Genomic DNA, 19,651 nt, shown 5'->3' on the forward strand with positions numbered 1-19,651 from the left:
TAAGGCCCATTGACTTCGGTCATAATAGAAATGCATTATGAGTGACTAAAAACATCATCGGAAGTGACGGTCAACAACCACAAAAAGACAGTGGGTCTTGTAAGATACGTTTTTACTTTTTCCTCTCGTGCGCAGTTTATGGCTAGTTTGTCTCAGTGAATTCTGTCTTTTCCCTTGAACCTCTTTCAGTCAATGAATTTGAACAGCTGAGTGTGCCAAAAGCAAAATGACAAAGAGACAATCATTATTACTGTCCACAGTAGCTCGTCAGATTAAGTCTTGTTAGGACAGCACTTCAACCACTAATCACTGAAACTGTGTTTTAATGGCGCAAAGATTTGGAGACTTTCATTAGGTCTGTCTACTCTCAGAGGATATGACACATACAATTTGACTTAACTTGGGAATTTGTTGCTAAGCACAACATCAAACACTGATCTTTAGAGTTTGCCTTCTCTTTGAGTATAGGAAATAACTGAATGTCATTGACACAGCAAATGTTTTCCTTTGTTTTCTAAAGTTTCCAAGCTCTCGGAACAGAGCATGACTTTGTATCGGAGCTATTTATACCTTCTGCCATTGCTGCTGCCCTTGTTATAACTTTCCTGTGAAATATGAAGATGAAGAAGCAATAGCACAAGGGGTTGGAACATTCTGTACACTGGGAAAAAAAAAAAACAAATAGACAGTAGCTGGGAGATTTTGCCACTGATATGCTCAACTCTGTCTCTTTCCACAAAAGAAGGTCAACAGCTCAATGAGTCAGCATATCATAAACGTTTTTTTCCTTTCGCTTGCCGTTCTCCGGTGTTTTTAAAATTCTCTCCTTCCCCTCTCATGTACTTACTCTGGGAATTCTTGATATTTGGAGCAAGAGCACCTCCAAGCAATAACAAGCTGTTATGGAATACTACAGTGACCTCGGGTTCCTCCAAGACAGGCGTTTCAAAGAATTCAAAACAATCGCCCGGCCTCAAAGTCTATTTCTAATGTATGATGTATTTAAGATTCTGTATCTGTAGTAAAAGTAGCATCTTTTGCTCACGCAGACACAAAACAAAGACACAGCATCCCTGTGACTTACCGTATGTTGTTTTTCTATGACTCAATTTATTGCACCACTTTCTCATAGCTTTACTCCCATTTAAGGAAGGCTATGCTTCCTGTAACAGAGCAAAAATGGCTGAGGGGAGGGATTTTTTTTCTGATCTTCACTGGTTTAACTGGTGAACTGATCACCTGAAACATTATGTGTTATTAATATCATATGTAATGAAGTCTGGATGTACAACACATATATTTACTACATATATGTGTTGTAAAAAAAATATGCAATGAACATACATCGGTCCCCAAAATATATATTTATATCTATACAATTATTTACACTAGACAACAGAACTGTAGTTCACTCACGGGCTATGGCCATACGAACATTAGTGCTCTCTTTCCTTTAAATTTTGAGGACCAAATATGACAGTCACAGCAGTAGTGTCCTTGCAGTAGGTCAGTTCAGGAATAAAAACTGAGGGCACAGCAGTGCTGTACACCATAAGCAAATGAGCCAGTCAAGGTCTTGTCCTCTAACAATTATTTGGCAGTCTACATCAGATGGAATGACTAAACATTCCACCTGTGGCAGAGGGCTCGAACACTGCCTGACTCTCTCGCTCTCTTTACAGTTACTTCAACGAGATTTAAGCACTATGAATCATTTTACGTTTAGCGCCCTCATATACAGAGCTCAGTAACAAAAAACACATACTTGAGGTTTCAAAATAACAATGCTATGGTCACTAGGCCGCTTCTCTACGTTACACCAACGACTACACCAGTGCTCCTAGTGAGAAATGCAGTGACACATTTTGTAGTGTTACATTTTAGAGTGACGTTTTGACTTTTAGCTGATATATGCATGCAGAGCAACGTGTAATTGTTACGTTCTATATCTGTATCCTTTGTTGGTAGCCTCATATCTCTCATGCCACCCTTTGGAGTTACATGCTCTACGCAGGAGCACACAAGTGATGAACGGTCACATTTAAAAACAGCTTAAAACCACCAAAAATGTCACCATAGGTCCATTTGCAGAACACCTGTTTACTAGTATAGTCACGACTATAGGTGGTATTGTGGTGGTATTAAAAAGAAAAAAAAAGGTATGTCCTCTTCCCAATGGTCACATGGACCTGACAGTGATAAACTCTCCTCGACAAAATTTCTCACAAGCTCCTTTGCTGTTTCGATGAAGCAGTTTCACTAGGGATAGGAATGACTTTTTAGGGTACAGTCTACTGTTCCCATCTTTTAAAATTGACAGATAACGGTTGTGAAGAGTCATAAATCCCTAGAGTTGAGGTTCAAAACGAAAAAGAAGAAACTGATTGAGTAGGTCTTTTTTTTTTCTGACAAGAATGAAAATTGTGGACTTTTATCCTTGCTACAATGGAAAAATGTACCAAAGCTGAATAGAATGCAGAAATGAAGTGTCTGATCACACATGACTAATGTTATAGGCGCTGACTTAAGATATTCACTCTATATATCTTGTAATGATACCTTTAAGATGAATACTGGGGAACAAGTCCAACAGGGAATGGGCGTTGAAACTGTGCATACCAATGAGAAATGCAACAGAGTACCCTCAGATCAGGTCTTACCATTTTGAGACTCCCTCATAAACCTCATGCTGTGAATGGGATTATCATGAAATGGGTTTTCATAGCTCACATGATTAACTGAAGCCAAACAAATTCTACGGTAGTGTTGAATAAGGGTGCAGGAAGGGTGCAGCGATCCTGCATTTGAATAATGATGTTAGTTATCTTGGAAATCAGATTGCCTGCATGATCGATTGCTGTTTCCACAAGCCACAGGAAGGCTAGCTGATGTGATTATGCGCTAAAGAGAGGCAGCTTCAGTGGACGAAAACGGTGGATGCCTCTATAAAGCCGCCCAAATGGCAGGGATAAGAGACACGGATTGAGTCGTGTCAACTGCTATTGAGCAGGAGCAAGAGGTGGAAAGGGAATAAAAGACAAAGCCAGGGAGTTATGTCTTTGTCTTCTGTGTGCGTGTTTGTGTGTGTGTGTTGTGTGTGCGCGTGTAAGCACAGGTGTATTAGTCCGTAAAAATCATATCCAGGGAGGATTAATTGACCTTGTGGTGCAGTATAAGGAGGGTGATATTGGTTTAGTGAGTCCTAGTGATTTACTGTTATAGCAAATTACAGAATATGACCTTTCTTGGAAACCTTTTAGATTCGGTGGTCAGTGTGCCTCAATGTTGACCTTTAACACCTCTGTTTGACATTTAACTTTTGAAGAACAAGGGCCTAATTAGATGTCAGAAATTGGAAAAAGTGAAGAAATGTCTTTCACATGCCATGAGCATTTTTATGAGGATTTTTAAGTTATGCAACTAAAATAAGTAAAAACTTGTTTAGGCTTTTTTTGTACAGCCACCACCGCAGGCAGGTAGATAGATAGATAGATAGATAGATAGATAGATAGATAGATAGATAGATAGATAGATAGATAGATAGATAGATAGATCATTTCAATGCGACATGTCGTATTATTGAACCATATAGTAATCTAGTAAAACGCAGGCTGAATATGTATTCTGACCACTGAACACAACAGCAATGCATCTCATCGCGCATTACTTATTTTTTTCGGCTACACCACTGTATCTCCTGCATTTTCCAAAAGACGGTGGGGCACGGCAGAGCAATCAGTAGACGGACTGACAGTACAGTGCTTTTTCTTTTGTTTTTTTTAGATTACGATTTGAATATTTTCCCCCTGTTATTTGGGAGAGTGGGACGGATGGAGTGGGTACTTTGGGTGGTGCGCTCGTGCCTCTCTGCCGAAACGTCTCACACAGCGGCACATGTGTAATCAGTCCGGAGAGTATACAGTGGAGCCTCTGTGAGCTCTGGCAAACCAACCAAGTGTGTTACCCCGGGCTGCCTCGGAGTGTGACTCAGAACAAACACTGTTAGAGGACACGCTCATCTTAAGAGCCAGAGGAAATTGGCTTACTTGAAATACCACTTCAAAAATTGGAGAGTTTTATTTTTACCTTTTACCGCGGTGGGCTTAATGAAGTGAACTTCGTCGTTCGACCGAATGTACAAAAGTGGGATTATAAGAGTGTGATCAGCTCCCTTAATTCTGCTCGGTGGCCTGTTAAATGTCATGGGCAACGCAAGGTGACATCTTGCCCAAGTCAATCTTGGATAACTTTCAAGACCAAGCAGTAGCATTCTGAATATGTACTATCACAGAGCATGTCTGCAAGACACTGCAGCGACAGCAGAATTGTTCCAGTCTCTTTGAAATTTGCATACAGACTACCCACGGCCTGAAACGCAAGGCTGTGTCAAACTAGCAAATATGGTAAGCGAGCCCGCAATGAAAGACATTACGTTCGGCGCGGTCTCGATACTTTTAAGTGCGTTTTCTGTGTGTTCTGTAAAATGAACCGTGACATTTACTGTGTCTGCGTGAAAGAGAAAGATAGTGGTTTGTCCTTAAAACGGCGCACGCGGGTGATATATTTGGCTTGTTCTGAGGCATAATCCATATATGGGAGGAGGGGCTGTTGAGGGGCATTTTTCGGTAATAATGGTGGAGAATGGGTAATGAAAGAGCAGAGATGATGTAGCTGCTGCCAAAGTTTCCGATTTATCCCCAGAAGATTTACAGATACAGTCGACACCTTGCGCCCCACCCTTCCATAAAAACCCTACTTTCATTGCCACTTTGTCAGGAAGGCAAAATCCTGCAGCAAGCTTGAGGCTTTTTTTATATTTCCATTTCCTCCCCCCCCATTCCGCACCCTGATGGACCCATACTATATATAATGCCATCCAAAGACTATTACTTAGCCCCCCCCTTCTCACACGCATGACTTCAGCTGCTTTTAGTAACAGAAGATGGCATACGGCGGATAAGAGTTAAAAAGTCTGTTCTCTTCTATACGGCCGTGCGGGGTTTTAGAAGCTACGGTCAGTGTCGGTTGATTTCGTGTTAATTTCCTTCCGTATCGTCGTGACCTCTCCACACCCTTCAGCTCAGTAAATAAAGCACAATGTCTGCACCGCATGGTCTCACAAGAGAGGGATGGAAGGAGCCACGCCCTACACCTGAGCACTGCAGTAAAACTACAAAGGCAAGAAGGCTTTGATGTCTGTGGGTATACCATCTCCTGCGTGCTCTGAGCGAGGAGGTTAATGACACAGGAGAAGGGGGGGGGGGGTGGGTGGGGTGCCGGGCCCTGGCTTGGGAACAGGTGTGATTTATGACAGATGGAGGAGCAGGGAACACTGAGTCCTTGAGCAGGGGCCTGCTGCTTTCTCCACGTGCCTTAGCTCTACAGGGAACACCACTGCCCCCCCCCCCCCCACCCCTCCACCCCTCCACCCACCCGCCTTCCACCTCAGTCAAACAAGGAGCTGCGACCTTCACATGCAAACACACTCACAAACACAAAGACACACAAATATACCCCTATATGCAGCACATACACGCTCGTGCCCTCGAACGGAACGCACATGACCGTAAAGAATGTCGAGTAGATGACGGCGCATTGTCTTTCTCTTCCATCCACTCCTCACTTGGAAGGATGGACGCTTGGAACAAAAAAACAAACATCTTTACAAAAAATACACGGCAGAACATTTTCTCCACTTTTTTTTTTTTTGCCCTTCTCTCTTTTACTCGTATCTCAGCGATTTGTGGGCTTTTACATAATACAGGCCATTTTAAAATGCACGCCACGGATCTCCCACCCACTCCATCCATTTTCACGTACTGAAGTCCTCCTCTCAAAACCGACGGGCATGAGAGACACTTTAAACTCATTTGTTTTAGCACAGTTTAGTCAGTATAAAGATATCGCTCTCAGTGACCTAACTTCTGTCTGTTCCAGCGTTTGCATGAGTGCTCACACAGTTGGCAATGCAACCCGACGCCAAGACTTCAGGGAAACGCCGCAGCTTCGCGCAAAAGCACACCAACTTTGTCACGATCAGATGAGCTAATTAACCTCGGGAGCGGAGATTAACAGCTCGTTGTGACGGCGGAACTGTAACAGAGCCTGTGGTACGCGCAAGAAAACGACATTAATTAAAAACAGATAATGAAACACGTAGGAGTTCAGACGAGAGAGTAAGTCAGATGCGAATGAGATCGTCAGTAATGTTACGCAAACAGAGCTAAAGAAACTCGCAGCTTTTGGGCCGAAAATAGTTTTCTTCTCCAACTTCCTGGGTTTATTCAGTACAGCCCAGGGCCAACAAAGCACAACCTGGGTAGAGATCTAATTATACTCTTGTGCCCGACATCCTTAAATGCATAAATGGGATGTTACATGTTTTACTTTTTGTTTTGGCATTTAAGGCACTATATTCACAATTTTGTATGCTTCTCCTTTGGAAAGTAGAAGTATGAGCAATTATTTGAAAGGACTGTGTGAGAGAGATTTGCAAGAGCACTGTATTAACATATAGCCATATTTTTAGACTTCTCTCACATCAGAGGGGACCACGTAAAAAATAACACAAGAGACTTCACAACTGGAAGAGTCACAGTGAGGTTGGGAGCACCGAGTGGATTGAGAGCTGTGTTGAATTCAAAAGAAACTGACTGTTGATTAGCACGATGCATTTTCAGAAACATTGACCATAAAACTGTAATTGCTCCTGTGAGAGCCTTAACTAAACCGTTTTTATTTAATTCCAACCCATGATTCCTTGCTCTACAAGGATTACTGTTTTTTTTTTCTGTGTCTATTTAATGGGAGGCTGCTATAGAATACTGTTTGAATTTCAGTGCGAGTTAAGAGAACGATAAGCAACAGGCATCATATCTCTAGTGAATTCATTGTTTCCTTCAGTGTTCTTGTGAAATCTGTTGCCCCTGCAGACGTGTGCTATGTATTGCAGTGCTATAGGGTGAGACATCTTGTTGAGATGTGGAGTGCATTTATTGATCAAACTAATATGGAATGATGGGCACTGTACAGTAATGTGATCTATCATAATGGATCTACGATAATGAGTTACTAGAATTTTACAGTAAGATGGAATAAGTATTTCATATCACCAAAGCATAATTTGATTATTTATTTTCCAAATAGTCATTCTTTGAAGATTTGTCAGATTTTTGCAGAGGTTTTCAAACATTGTTCCAGATCCTTTATTGGTGGCCAGCACTGTATTGGGTTTCACCAGAATTAGGCAACGTAATGCACTATTCACTATTCACTTTATAATAAATCATTGTTTATATATGAACTCGCTTCAGGTCACTGAAATATCCCTGCCCCAGCTTTTAGTTTATTTGTCAACATGATGCAGGATTTTGCTTTTTAAGATAACTTGTTCTTAGAAACATGTCATACTTGGTAATTACTGGTTTTTTAACATCTTTTCCCCCTTGTGTTTGTGTTGGGCTCTCTGTCACATTAGCTGTTGCCTTGCATATAAAGTACCCCCCCACCCCCACACACACATACACATACACGTACGCACACCGACCTCAAGGTTAGAAAGGTCTCTCATAAATTTATGGAGGAAACCAGATGGCCGTGTCTTGCATTCTGTCCTCCAGAGTAAAGACAAGTCTGTCTTTTGGAGCCCTCACACAGATTGGATGAGAACAGTAGGGCAAACGGTGAAGGAGTGCACTTTCAGCCAGGGGCGTGGAGGGAGGGACGAGGGGGGGGGGGATGGGGGGGGGGGGGCTGGTTGAGAGTAGGGCATATTTCTGAGAGCATCTTTGCTGTTTGGGAGGCCCAACCCTCATTAAAATCAATTTCTCGTGGGCTGGGACTATAAGGCAGCATAAAACAGAGCTGAGGGCACTGGCATGCCTCCAGTTGTTGGTGCAGAAAGATAGAGCTCCTGAACCAAGAACGCAATCTTTCATGCGTTTACGTTGCCCCTTCTCCCAGGCCGACCTCTGTCTTATTGGAATACTGAATACCATCAACCCCTGAGGTGGCTCCCTCATACTTATATTTCCCTTCAATTCCTCCCCAAAACTAAAAGTCCATGGTTTTGAAGACATCCAAAAAGGAATATATTCAAAGATGGAGGGGTCTGTTTGAATCAAGAATTTAAAGAAATGTATTCAGTATCTGATATGCTCTAAAGTCCAGTGATTTTTAGTAAAAGCTTATTAACTGAGACCTGCCTTGCGCTAATTGGAAACATATGCCGATAAATCATTTTTTGCTTACTAAGCACATCCGCGTATTCCCTAGATGCCTATCAGAGCAAATTATACAAAGGAAACATTCCATACTCCAAGGTCATGCAACATCGTCCTGTTCACTGTTGTCTTGTGGCTTGGCCTGCACTATGTGTTTAGTTAATTAGAGTTGATATTTTTGTCCTTGCGATCTTGAAGAGTCATGTTAGATTTTGTCGTTCAACTGTTGTGAGCATTACCACTCAGTCATTTCATTTTATATACAAATTCGGTCATTACCAATTCATTTTTTTTTCTTTAGTTTTTCTTTTTTGTAACTTGTTTCTAGGGTACTGTCAAAATTCTTTATGTCACTAGCAGAAATAAGCCTTTGAAATATAATATTTTTTCAGTAATGCTGTCCAAGTGATAAAAGAGAAATTACAGTCCTCATTCTTCAGCACACTAATAAGCGTCGGTTGGATGAGTGATGAATGGAGGGAGGCGATGTAATCAGAACTTATTATTTGCACTGTCCAAAGCCTGGAACAGAACTCAAAGCCATAATGGAGCTTTTTGTTGTAATGTTCTGACCCATTGTCCCCTTTTGGATACGACTGCGTCCCACCAACGAAGATAACATTGGGCACGGTATGGGGGGAATATAAAAGAGACTAGATGAAAGTGGGGGATAATTCATTAAGGATTTAATCCAACCTTATGTTCAGAACGCTCAGAACACGTTTTCCCTTGTTGGAGGTTTCAGGTCCCCTAAACCTTTTTGGCTGACGTACTGTTTTCTCTTCTCGTCTACTGAAATAAAGGGGCCACAAAAGACATGGGGAAAATGCTCGGTGGAGAGGAGGAGAAGGATCCTGATGCTGCAAAAAAAGAGGAAGAAAGACAAGAGGCCCTGCGACAACAGGAAGAAGAGAGAAAGGCGAAATATGCAAAAATGGAAGCAGAGAGAGAATCGATCCGACAGGGCATCAGGGATAAGGTGAGATTATCATCATCGTCTCTAATGATCTGTGCTATAGAACCAAGCCACTGCTGAGACAGCTATATCACGATGGGACCACATAAAATATTGTATTTGTCTATTACCGTTTCAGTTTGTTATTATTTCAAAATCCAACCGTAAGCGCTATATTACGATATTATCATCGGTATTAATCGATGACCAGAATGGAGCATCGAGTGGCCCTGGGGAGCTGGGAGAGGGGGTTCATATGAATGGAAATAGCCTAGGTAAAAAGTTGGCATCCATTCTGCACAGATTGCTCTGATCACATTGACCTAAACTGAGATGACTGACTGCATTATTGTGCATCGGTGATGAGTATGGACCCAAACATTCATTTGCCTACATCAGAATAGGGCTCCATTTTACAGTAAGTGCCGCCGCCAAAGAGAATTTACATAATGAATGCATAAATATTCACATTTATAATTATTCTCTCTGTGTCATGCATTCTTACATGTTGCTCTCAAAATGTGCGGCATATTATGCTGGGTATTTGTAATTACATACAAGAAATTACAAGCAACGTTAATCAACATGTGAGGAAAAAACCATAACCATATCGTTTTCACCGCGCCATACAGCTTTATGTATTGTAAGGATTTATGTCAAAATATCTCCAGCGCCGCACCGTACGGCTGTATGGGAGTCCGGAGGGGTTTTATATATTTTGGGCCCGAGGAGAGGAAAAAAATGACAGCTCAGCTTTGGCAAGCATGTGATAAAGGGAGCTGGGGAGAGGGCTTGACTGTGTTTGACTTCTTTTTCTGAAACTGACAGTGTAATATCGGAGAAGAGGAGGACATGAGGGATAAAGGATGTCACAGGATAATTACGTACCTTTGGAGAGAATTTATTTAGAATAAAGTTAACTCTTAAATGACTAAAGCATGATTTGATGGATTACATATAAGTTTTATGATGCAACAACCAACCTGTCAAATCAATTTTCATTATGATATTTGCAGTCCAAAATATGAAATTCTCCATTATACTATAACCAACTTTCTGCAGAATACATAATCACACCGATGACAAAGCACTGTTGTACTAAAATGCATTCGGTTTCGTCATTCATCTTGTAGCCTCCACACTGAACCGTACATGGTTCTTTCAAAGTGGTTACATTTTGTAGTGAGGGAATTTAATTCTCATTAGTTGAGATGAGGGCACAAAACAGTGGATCATCACCTACTGTGCAATTTTGATTTAAAAAAAAAAAAAAAAAGATCAATGGTTAAGCAAAGGCATGTAGTGTGGAAAGGGAAAGCTAAAGAAAACCTTTTTTTTTGAGCCTCTGGGGTTTAATTTGTTTAAGCATCAGAGCATTAGGGCTGTATCTACTCACTCTGTCAGGACATGGCTGTAATACTGAGGGAACACCCTCTGTTTTATTCACAAAATGAACTTTTGCTCCTGGTAAAACCATACGTTACTCTTGATAATCCTACTGTATCATGTGCAGCTCCTCTAAAGTAACATTAATGAAGTTTAACTCTTAAAGTGTTGGCTGCAGTATGCTTCTAACCTTAAAACTATAAACTTTACTGTAACACCACAAAATCAATGGAAAGAGACATGACGTCTTGCTCCCTGGGCAAAGACAATATTCTCCTCGCTTACTCAGGATGGAGTTTTTCCATATTATAAACCGTGTATCACCAAAGCAGCAGATTTATATATACTTTTGGGAGCGCTTGTGGATAATAAAAGAGACTGATTCTACCCTTCCTTTCGGGTGCTCTTGGCTAAATCATCAGTCAGGCAGGCCAGCCATCCTCCCTACACCCAGGAACACTCTCCTCTGGATGAGGCAGTAAGTTACCAGAAGCTCCAGGACAGGGCCAGTAATGCAGGGCCATCATCGGAAACTCCGCTCCATCACCAATCATTCAGGGACGCCACAGACTGATCTATTTCCTTTCTTAAAGAGTTAGACAGTTTCTTGAAGTTTTTTTTTTGGAAAAGTATTACATACTGCAGGAAAGTAAAGTAGCAGGAGTTGCTCTGTTCATTTGTATATTGTTTCGGAATTATTTACTTAGCTTAGTAATACTTCATTTTGACAATAAGCAAAGTTATCTTTTGTACTTTTGTGCACAACTGGGGAATTTAGTCTCATGATATGAAAAACAAAATAACCGTTTGTTATGCCAGAAATGTCAAATTAAATACAGTTTTTGAACCAGGGATTTTTGTCTTTGTAAAATGACCAACTTTAGACAAAAGCAATGAAACAGCACTGTGAATCACTAAGCTGACTGTTAGGACAGCCAAGTAATCAGACTCGCATGCCAGATGGCCAACTGCCAAGCCATGGATATGCAACCAACTAGCTGCCATTTTCACAGCCAGGTCATGGCAGGTCCCAATTCAAATCTGAATTATGAGACAATTCAGAATTAAATCGAGTCTCCTCCTCATCTGTGCATAATTTGACAGGCATTCAATCAGGAACACATTGCCACTTTATGTAATTCAGGAACATTCCACAAACTAATTTATTTTGTAATTTTCTATTCCTTGCTCTCTCATTTTTATTTTTTCATTTATATTAATGGCTATGCTTATTGCATTAGAAAGTATTACACCAAAGATACACTAGACAGTCACAAAGAACTTGGATCCTTCCTAATATGGAATTAAACCGGGACTGCTGTCCTCTCAGATCAGATTTCGTCACTGACATTAGAATGTCACACAGTGCTGAATAACTAGATTTTGAACACCTCAGTGTATGACATACAAAATGAGACACCAAAGTGGAGTGAGTCATATAGTGGTGAAGCACAGTGTACAGGAGGCTCATCGAGTGTATTTTATGTTGCAGTACGGCATTAAGAAGAAGGAAGAGAAGGAAGCTGAAGCCCAGGCAGCCATGGAGCAAGCCTCTGAGGGCAGCCTGACCCGCCCAAAGAAGGCCGTGCCGGCCGGCTGCGGGAACGACGAGGAGGAAGAGGAAGGCATCATGGACACGGTGATGAAGTTCCTCCCGGGTCCGCTCCAAGATATGTTCAATAAAAAGTAACAAAGTCAGTGTTTTTTCTATAGTTGACTTCTTCATTTATGTCATCCAAAGCCCTTTCCCTCTGCTGTCCTTTTCTGAGAGTCCTGAATTCAAACATTGTGCCATAATGTTTGTCATTAACTTTGAGAGATGTAGACATGTGTAGCATGAATTGTCTTTAACTGTAAATGACAAATGTTACATATGCTCACATCCAGTCTCCAAATTTAAAGACAAACTGTATGCCAGATTTTCCCTGAATTCAGGTCTTACAGTGATTATTCATGCTTCACCTGTTTTGTTTGTAAATAGCCTATATAAATGAATATATAAATATTAATATAAATATATATATATATATATAAATATACGAGTATCGTATTAAAGATATTCAATGAAGAAGAGTAAAAGCCATAATTTTAACTTTGAAGAAATTCTTCAGATCATATCATATGTTTGATTGAGTTTTGTTGCTCTGTTCTTAATATTATTTATTAATTAATGCGGTATACGTGTATATAAATATAAAGGTTGAGGATATTGATTTGATATATATTTTGTGAGTCAGTATATGCCCCTATGATTCTTACGGACTTGTTTCAAATTACGATGAAAGAAAATGATAGTGCTTGAAAGCATAAGCGAGTAAACATCTTCATTCATGATCTCCAATTTTTCAGCATGCATACAATATTTTTTTTGTGAGTGCAGTATACTGTATGTGAAATTCTCATTTCACTGGATTTTCTTTTTGATGAAATATATTAGTGTTTAAGGCAATAACTGGTTTTGAAAAGTGTGGTTTCACTGTTAAACTGTATTTGTAAATACAAGTGTTAACAGATGCTCCTTAAGACAAAGTTGTCTTACCCATTTATCGAAGTCAAATTTGACTGAATTGAAACGACTGAATAAAATGGACCCAATAGTGAAACTTCATTACCTAAAGTAAAACCATTGAACTCTTCGTGTCTACAAACATGTACAAGGATGAATATAACTACAATTGGACCAATAGGGCTATTTATATGTTTACCCATGTCATTTTCCTTGCTGTACAGTAAATATAGTTATTTAATGTTTTCATATTCTGTTTCTAATCACAACTAGGTTGTGAATACACATTATGTGAACAGACGGTGACAATGGTGCAATATTTGTTTTAAATGAAGATGTCCTGTGTCAGTTGGTTAATTAAAGGGAGTGCAATCCCAAATCAGCAATAACAGACAATCTTCATTTTTATGTATTCGGTTTATTAATTAGAGAATGTCTGTGTGCAGATGCTGTGTTGTCTTGCTGATATCAGTCGATCAAAAGATTCTACACAAGCTTCTTAAATGTATTCTGGAGAGGGAAACAGAGAGAGGAAAATTAATTCAATTCAAGGACTTTAGTTATAACTGGTGCAGTTCAGTATAAGTCATTATGTTTAACAGTGGTTCTGAGAATGTGTGAGCTAATCTTGGTTTATACCCTCCCTCAGAAAAGAACCCTCTGTTGTAGTCATTAAAAGTCAATTTTCACAATATGTATAATAGATAATCACACTGTATAGCCACAAGTGTATGAATTCAAAATGAGTAAAACGGTCAAGAGCCAAGATTCATACGAATAATGTAGCTAGCTAGCTATTAGCTGCCATCTGACAGTTTTAAACATTCCAGATATTCCGAACATTCCATCTGACCTGTGCTGGTTCCCCCCAAATCTCTCGATTACTGTTCTACTGTTGACAGTATGCATGGGAAATAAAAAGAAAATCAAACCATCTATAGGCAGCCCTTATTAAGCTGTGGCTTGGCTTAATTTTTGAATGTACTGACATTGTGTATTAGCATACAGTCAATATCTGTGTATCCTGCCAATTGCTCTTCTGACAAGCAAAGCACCCAAGATGTAGGATGTTACTGTGGTCGCTGTTATTATTATGGTGTCGATGAAAAGCCGATTAAAACCTGCTTAATGAAGTAAAATTCGTGTTTAGATTGGTTAGCGATCACCTTTGAACTACATTTTCAAAATGTACTGCCTTCATGTATGCTATTCCAATGTTATGTATATCTCTCTGAAATCTCAGCCCAGTATAGATCTGTGGGCATGCGGTCATGGGAATTTAGAGGGCACAGACTTCAGCACGTCATAGTACATTTTATAGTTAAGACTCAAAGACACAAACAAGCAAATGCGTAAATGTTCCATGCACACAGACACATACACACACACACACACACACACACACACACATACACACACCTATATACACACACACACCTGCACGCGCACGCGTGCGCACACACGCACGCACGCACGCCCGCACACACATATAAATGAAACAAGCCTTCCATTAAAATGTTAATGTCTACGCCACAGTGGTGTGAGGCCATCTCTAGAGCACAATATATTGTAATTGTGATTTTTTTTAATGTGCTTTTAAACTGCCTTCAGCTTCAGAATGCGATGCTGATGTCATACTGTGCCCTGTGTATGACCAACTCCCTTAACACTCTGCTGGTAAAACTGCCCCATCCATGAATCATCTCTCCATACCTATGTTCCCTCAAACCAAAGAGTGGTCACGTTTGTGATAGACTGTTTGAGATGTTGTGACACATTGTTCATCTTTCAGCATCATAATTATTTCTTAGCTGAAAATAAATAGTTAAGATGTGAATGAATTCATTCTTATTTGATATTCTCAGGTGTTTCAGTGTTTATTTTCCTGCAGTTTCATGTTTAGTTTTATCAAAATCCGATCGTTTGTGTGGCTGCCTTTTTATTTTACCTTTGCAGGGCAGATTGTGTTCGGATTAGTATGGGTTTGTATAGATATGTTTTAGAAGCCAAATATGTATGATTTAAGAATCATGAAGCTGATTCATGGCTCGTTTGATTGTAACTCACCGATTTTGTTCTGACACATCTGAAACCATTGCTAACACAAGAAAAGTGACCCACGTTTGCAAACGTAAGAGTAAAGTTCCTTTATAATATTGGCTCATGCATAATTCTAACCATTGTCACTTCCCCTTTGAGCTTACGAACACTTTTTGACTGCTTTCGATAAAAGCTCATGTCAGTTTTCACCGCTAAATACATGATGCACTAAAATTAGTTTTGTTTTTCTAATCCTTGCCTTCAAGTTTAACCACACTAGTTTTAACACACTAGTTTAACCACACTAGTTTTAACACACTAGTTTAACCACACTAGTTTTAACACACTAGTAGTCATGATGCTGAAAATACTGCCGGACAAAATAACGCCATGAAATATTCCATTGTTGTGACTTAATGTAAGCGTCTGCTATTTCTCTGCATTGTCTCTGATTGTTTTTTTTCCTATGTGTTGAGAAGATACTTGGTGTGGTTTTTTCTGTCTGTAACCTGTTCTTGTTCACGTCTGTTGGTGGTTGTATTTTTGAAAAATATGTTTCTTTGGTGCATTCTTTTGTAATGTAAAATCTTCTCACTCCTCTTTCTCTATCTCTCTTTCTCTTTGTTGACAATTGTATGCATGCAAAATGGTGTGTGCTGTAGGCAAGGTTGTAACAGATTCTTCCGTGTGTCTTCTGTGTTTTGAAAAGCTCCACCTGTTAGCCTCACTGCATGCCATTTTAGACAGATTTTAGACTGTAACATTCCTGCCAAAATGGAATCACAGCGCACTGAGAATAAAGTGATTTCATATAATTGTTCATCGTGTTGTGTTTCTGCATCATACCAGCAGCAAATTTTTCTCTGTACCATACTGTACGTGATGGTTTTATAAAAGCCAGAAAATTACCCTACAACGAGACGGTCACGCAGAAATACGCAGAACTACAAGAAAGATTTGTAAAAGCGTGGAAATTATATGCAGAACAGTATTCCTAGAGCTTTCTCAGCTCCCAGAACACTATTGGGTGAGACTGCGACATGTGAAAATAACTAATGATCCAGAACAAAAAAAAAAAAAAAATGTATCACTTGTATACTCTTTTTCATTTCAGAGGCTGGCTTACGTTATTTTCTCCATTCAGCGTGCTTGTTTTGCATCTTCACATTTTCCAACAAATTTGACATCAATTCAATAAAAGTCAAAGGGCTGTGAACAGAATGTACTGTGTCATTGAAATGATGATTGGATCCTCTTTTTCCAAAGGATTAAACTGGTAATCATGTTGCAAAGGGTGTGTTAAGGGGACTTCAAAGCAATGCAAATAATATGGCTCTCGTAGCAAAGTCTGTTTGTCGTAACGGGGTCTCTGATATGGCTATCAGCAAACGTTACACATCAAAAGATTCCGCCAAAAATTATGAAAGACTGCCCTAGAAGGATCACAGCCACAAGTGATTTTTGGATTATGTAAAAAGTCAGATGAAATGACTTTGAAATGGAATGTAAATTAATCAGCTATTCATTTATATTCGTATTATCCTTTAAGTGGCTTTCAATCCAGTAAGCAGACCATGACACATCAACACTGGTCACTGACACTGATTGAATGGTTTGTTTCAGATTGAGTTAATTGCATTACTTTACATATTATTCTAACATTCACTTAAGTAGCCTTGAAATGTGAGACATCTGAAAAATTCCCTTTGGTCTGATATTCAATTTATGTTTGAAAAGCATTTTAAAACGGTTGCTTCTGGTGGATTTTTTGTTTGTTTGTTTGTTTTGATTTATTTATTTTTTTCTTTTCTTTTTTGCTTAAGATCTTTTCATGTTCATATTTGCTGAAGTCTGAGATGTTTGGTATTCCCCCCAAGAAAGAACAACATTTATTCAAGCCCCTAAATAAAAAGAACCATACATATTCCAATGGTGAACTCTACGTTTTTATGTTTTGGCTCCTACGGAGGTCGTACGCGAGCTCTTTCTGATTTAGTTCTTTTGGCAAAGCCTGACCCAGATTACTTTCAGTTATTCTAAAGGATGTCTGAATGAGCTTCCAGTCATGGTCTTATGTAAACAACAGACTCTGGTGCGCCCTCCCTCTATTTCTTGTCAAGACTTAGGCTTATCATCTCATTCAGAGGGTACCTTTTTGAAATGCATGCTCTTCCACTTACATCAGCAATGTTAATTACATATGTGTTGCGGCACTGTACACCCTTATGCTCTGAATTAATGAGAAGTTGTTAGTTTCATCACCATGGCATGAGAAAAGCAGCCATGCCTGGGTGTCGTCCTTTTTCGTCTCATTCATTTTCATGATGTAGGGACATGCCTGAGAAATATTGCAAGTGCACTGATACACATGGTGTAAGATGCACAACAAACACTTTATCACAAATTGGATGTTTTGGGTTTTTTTTCTTCCAAGTGGGAAAATATTTGCTGCGGTCTTCTGCGGCTGGTGCCTCGCCCTGGTCTCAGACCAGTAATGAAAGTAAATCGCCCTAAAAATGCAGTAACCGCTTTAGGGGGACATAGTCACATTATAAAGAAATCATTAGAGTCTCACTTAATTGCACACACGCACACACACACACACACACACATATATATATATGAGCACAGTGCTCACAGCTGAGCATTCTCCACACTACAACACACTTTGAATAATGCAGGATGTCTCTTTACTGTCACCCTTGTGCTGTGTTGAAAACTTCTACACAGCAGCATTAGGCTGCAGTCTCACTGCATGAAAAGCAAAGGGGGAGAAAAAAATCAATTCCATTAGCATTTATGCTCAAGGGTGGTCTTTTCATAGTCAGCTCCCTCCCCATTCTCCTAACACCACTCTGCCAGTGGTAGGGCACGGTTTCTATTGCTGTCCTGCAGATATGTAAAGTCAATGTCAATTAAGTGTTCTCCACTGGGTTCTGCATCAAGCATCTGAGGAACTCTCTAGCACTGCTCCAGCTCAATATGAAAGGATTCTGCCCCAGATGGAAACTATAATCGCAAGCATCTCCTCTGTCTAAGGCAGCGTGTATTCTACAGCCAAAAAACACACGCGTGCGCGCGCACACACACACACACACACACACAAACACACAGATTGATAGGCGAAACAGAATGTTCAGTGAAAATAGGAAATGATAATGAAAACACTAACCCAGTTTTGAAAGTGACCAATATGGCCGATTCCATTGAATTACACACGCAGGACTTATATTTCAGCCATTAGTCGTAACGATGTTACCTGATGCTACCATTGAAAAGTAAAAATAATATAAAAAATTACTCATAAAACTGATTTATCCCTCTCGTCGTAACTGCTTTTCCTTTAAAGGTTAAAACTACAAACATTTTAACGCATTCATGCTCTCTCTCCAATTAAATTCCAAAAGCAAACTAAAAGGTAACAATGTCTGATTTTGTATGTCCATATACTGTTCATCAAATTCAATATAAATGACATCTCTGCATAATATACAACATTATCCACAATAGTCTTATTTTTTTTTATTTATTTAATTTTTCTGCATCTCATCGACTTGACCAGATATGGAGCCTCCATAGTACGGAGGAAGTGACGGTGGTACGTTTCATTTCGGCTCCATCAAACATCCATCAAAGCGTCACGAGCCGCAGAGAGTTTTTAGCCTGGGTTCTCAGAACCATCCACTATGTCTGATAGATCTCTCATGGCCCGGGGACAGTTTGACTGACAACTCATTTGACACAGGAGAGGAAGAGCAGAGGTGCCGCAGATGAAGCTGTAATGGGTCCAGTAAATGAACAGAATAGCACAGAGACCTGCTGATACCAGAGAGATGGGAGGGGGTTGGTGTTAGTCTCTTTGACTGTCCCTGACACATCAGTGGAATTATGGAGCATTTAATTTCAGAGGCCACCCCTGGAGGACTTCTCCATTTCTGTATGTTAAAAGGAGTGACTGAGACCCGGAAGATTAAAAAGTCCCGTTTGAGACATCTTCTGACCTCAATTAGTCTGTGTGTGTGTGTGTGTGTGTGTGTGTGTGTGTGTGTGTGTGTGTGTGTGAAACCACACTGAGGCTTGGTGCTGAGAAATATCATAAATTTGTCTAAGAGCAGTCAAGACACATCTTTGGTCAATGCAATGCGGCTAAAGCACTTAACCATTTGAAATGGATGGCCGGCTGCATAAACAAAGGCATGCATTTATGCATGAAAATTTTTAATAGATTGATACTTATCTTGAATAGACTGTTAAAAGGTGTGTAGAGGCTTAGTTTGTACATCATGTCAAATTGATGACAGGAATATTTGTACCCCTGTGTGTGTTTGTGTGTGTGCCTGCGTGTGTGTGTGTGTGTGTATGTGACTGTATACAGATTGCATCACTCCTCTGTCACATTCTAACTTCTATTCACATATGAATATGTTACGCCTCAGTTAGCAGACTCCCACAGTAGCAGCGAATACATCAGGGAAACGTCACACCATTAAACTTCAAAGAAGAAAAATGTTGTGTTTAAATATGTCAACCCTTGCCGCATGA

General features: G+C 39.9%; 1 protein-coding gene across 1 annotated transcript in view; it reads left to right on the forward strand.

Moving 5' to 3' along the window:
- The window catches only part of LOC115805061 (complexin-1-like), a 66,894-nt gene extending 54,641 nt beyond the window's left edge, over positions 1 to 12,253 (forward strand). Inside the window, exons 3-4 of the mRNA XM_030765544.1 lie at positions 9,026 to 9,201; positions 12,056 to 12,253. Of these exons, the coding sequence (XP_030621404.1) occupies positions 9,026 to 9,201; positions 12,056 to 12,253 (374 nt within the window). The remainder of the gene's footprint in view (positions 1 to 9,025; positions 9,202 to 12,055) is intronic.
- Positions 12,254 to 19,651: the final 7,398 nt, after the last annotated feature.

Source organism: Chanos chanos, chromosome 2, assembly GCF_902362185.1.
Source record: "Chanos chanos chromosome 2, fChaCha1.1, whole genome shotgun sequence".
NCBI classification, from domain to species: Eukaryota; Metazoa; Chordata; class Actinopteri; order Gonorynchiformes; family Chanidae; genus Chanos; species Chanos chanos.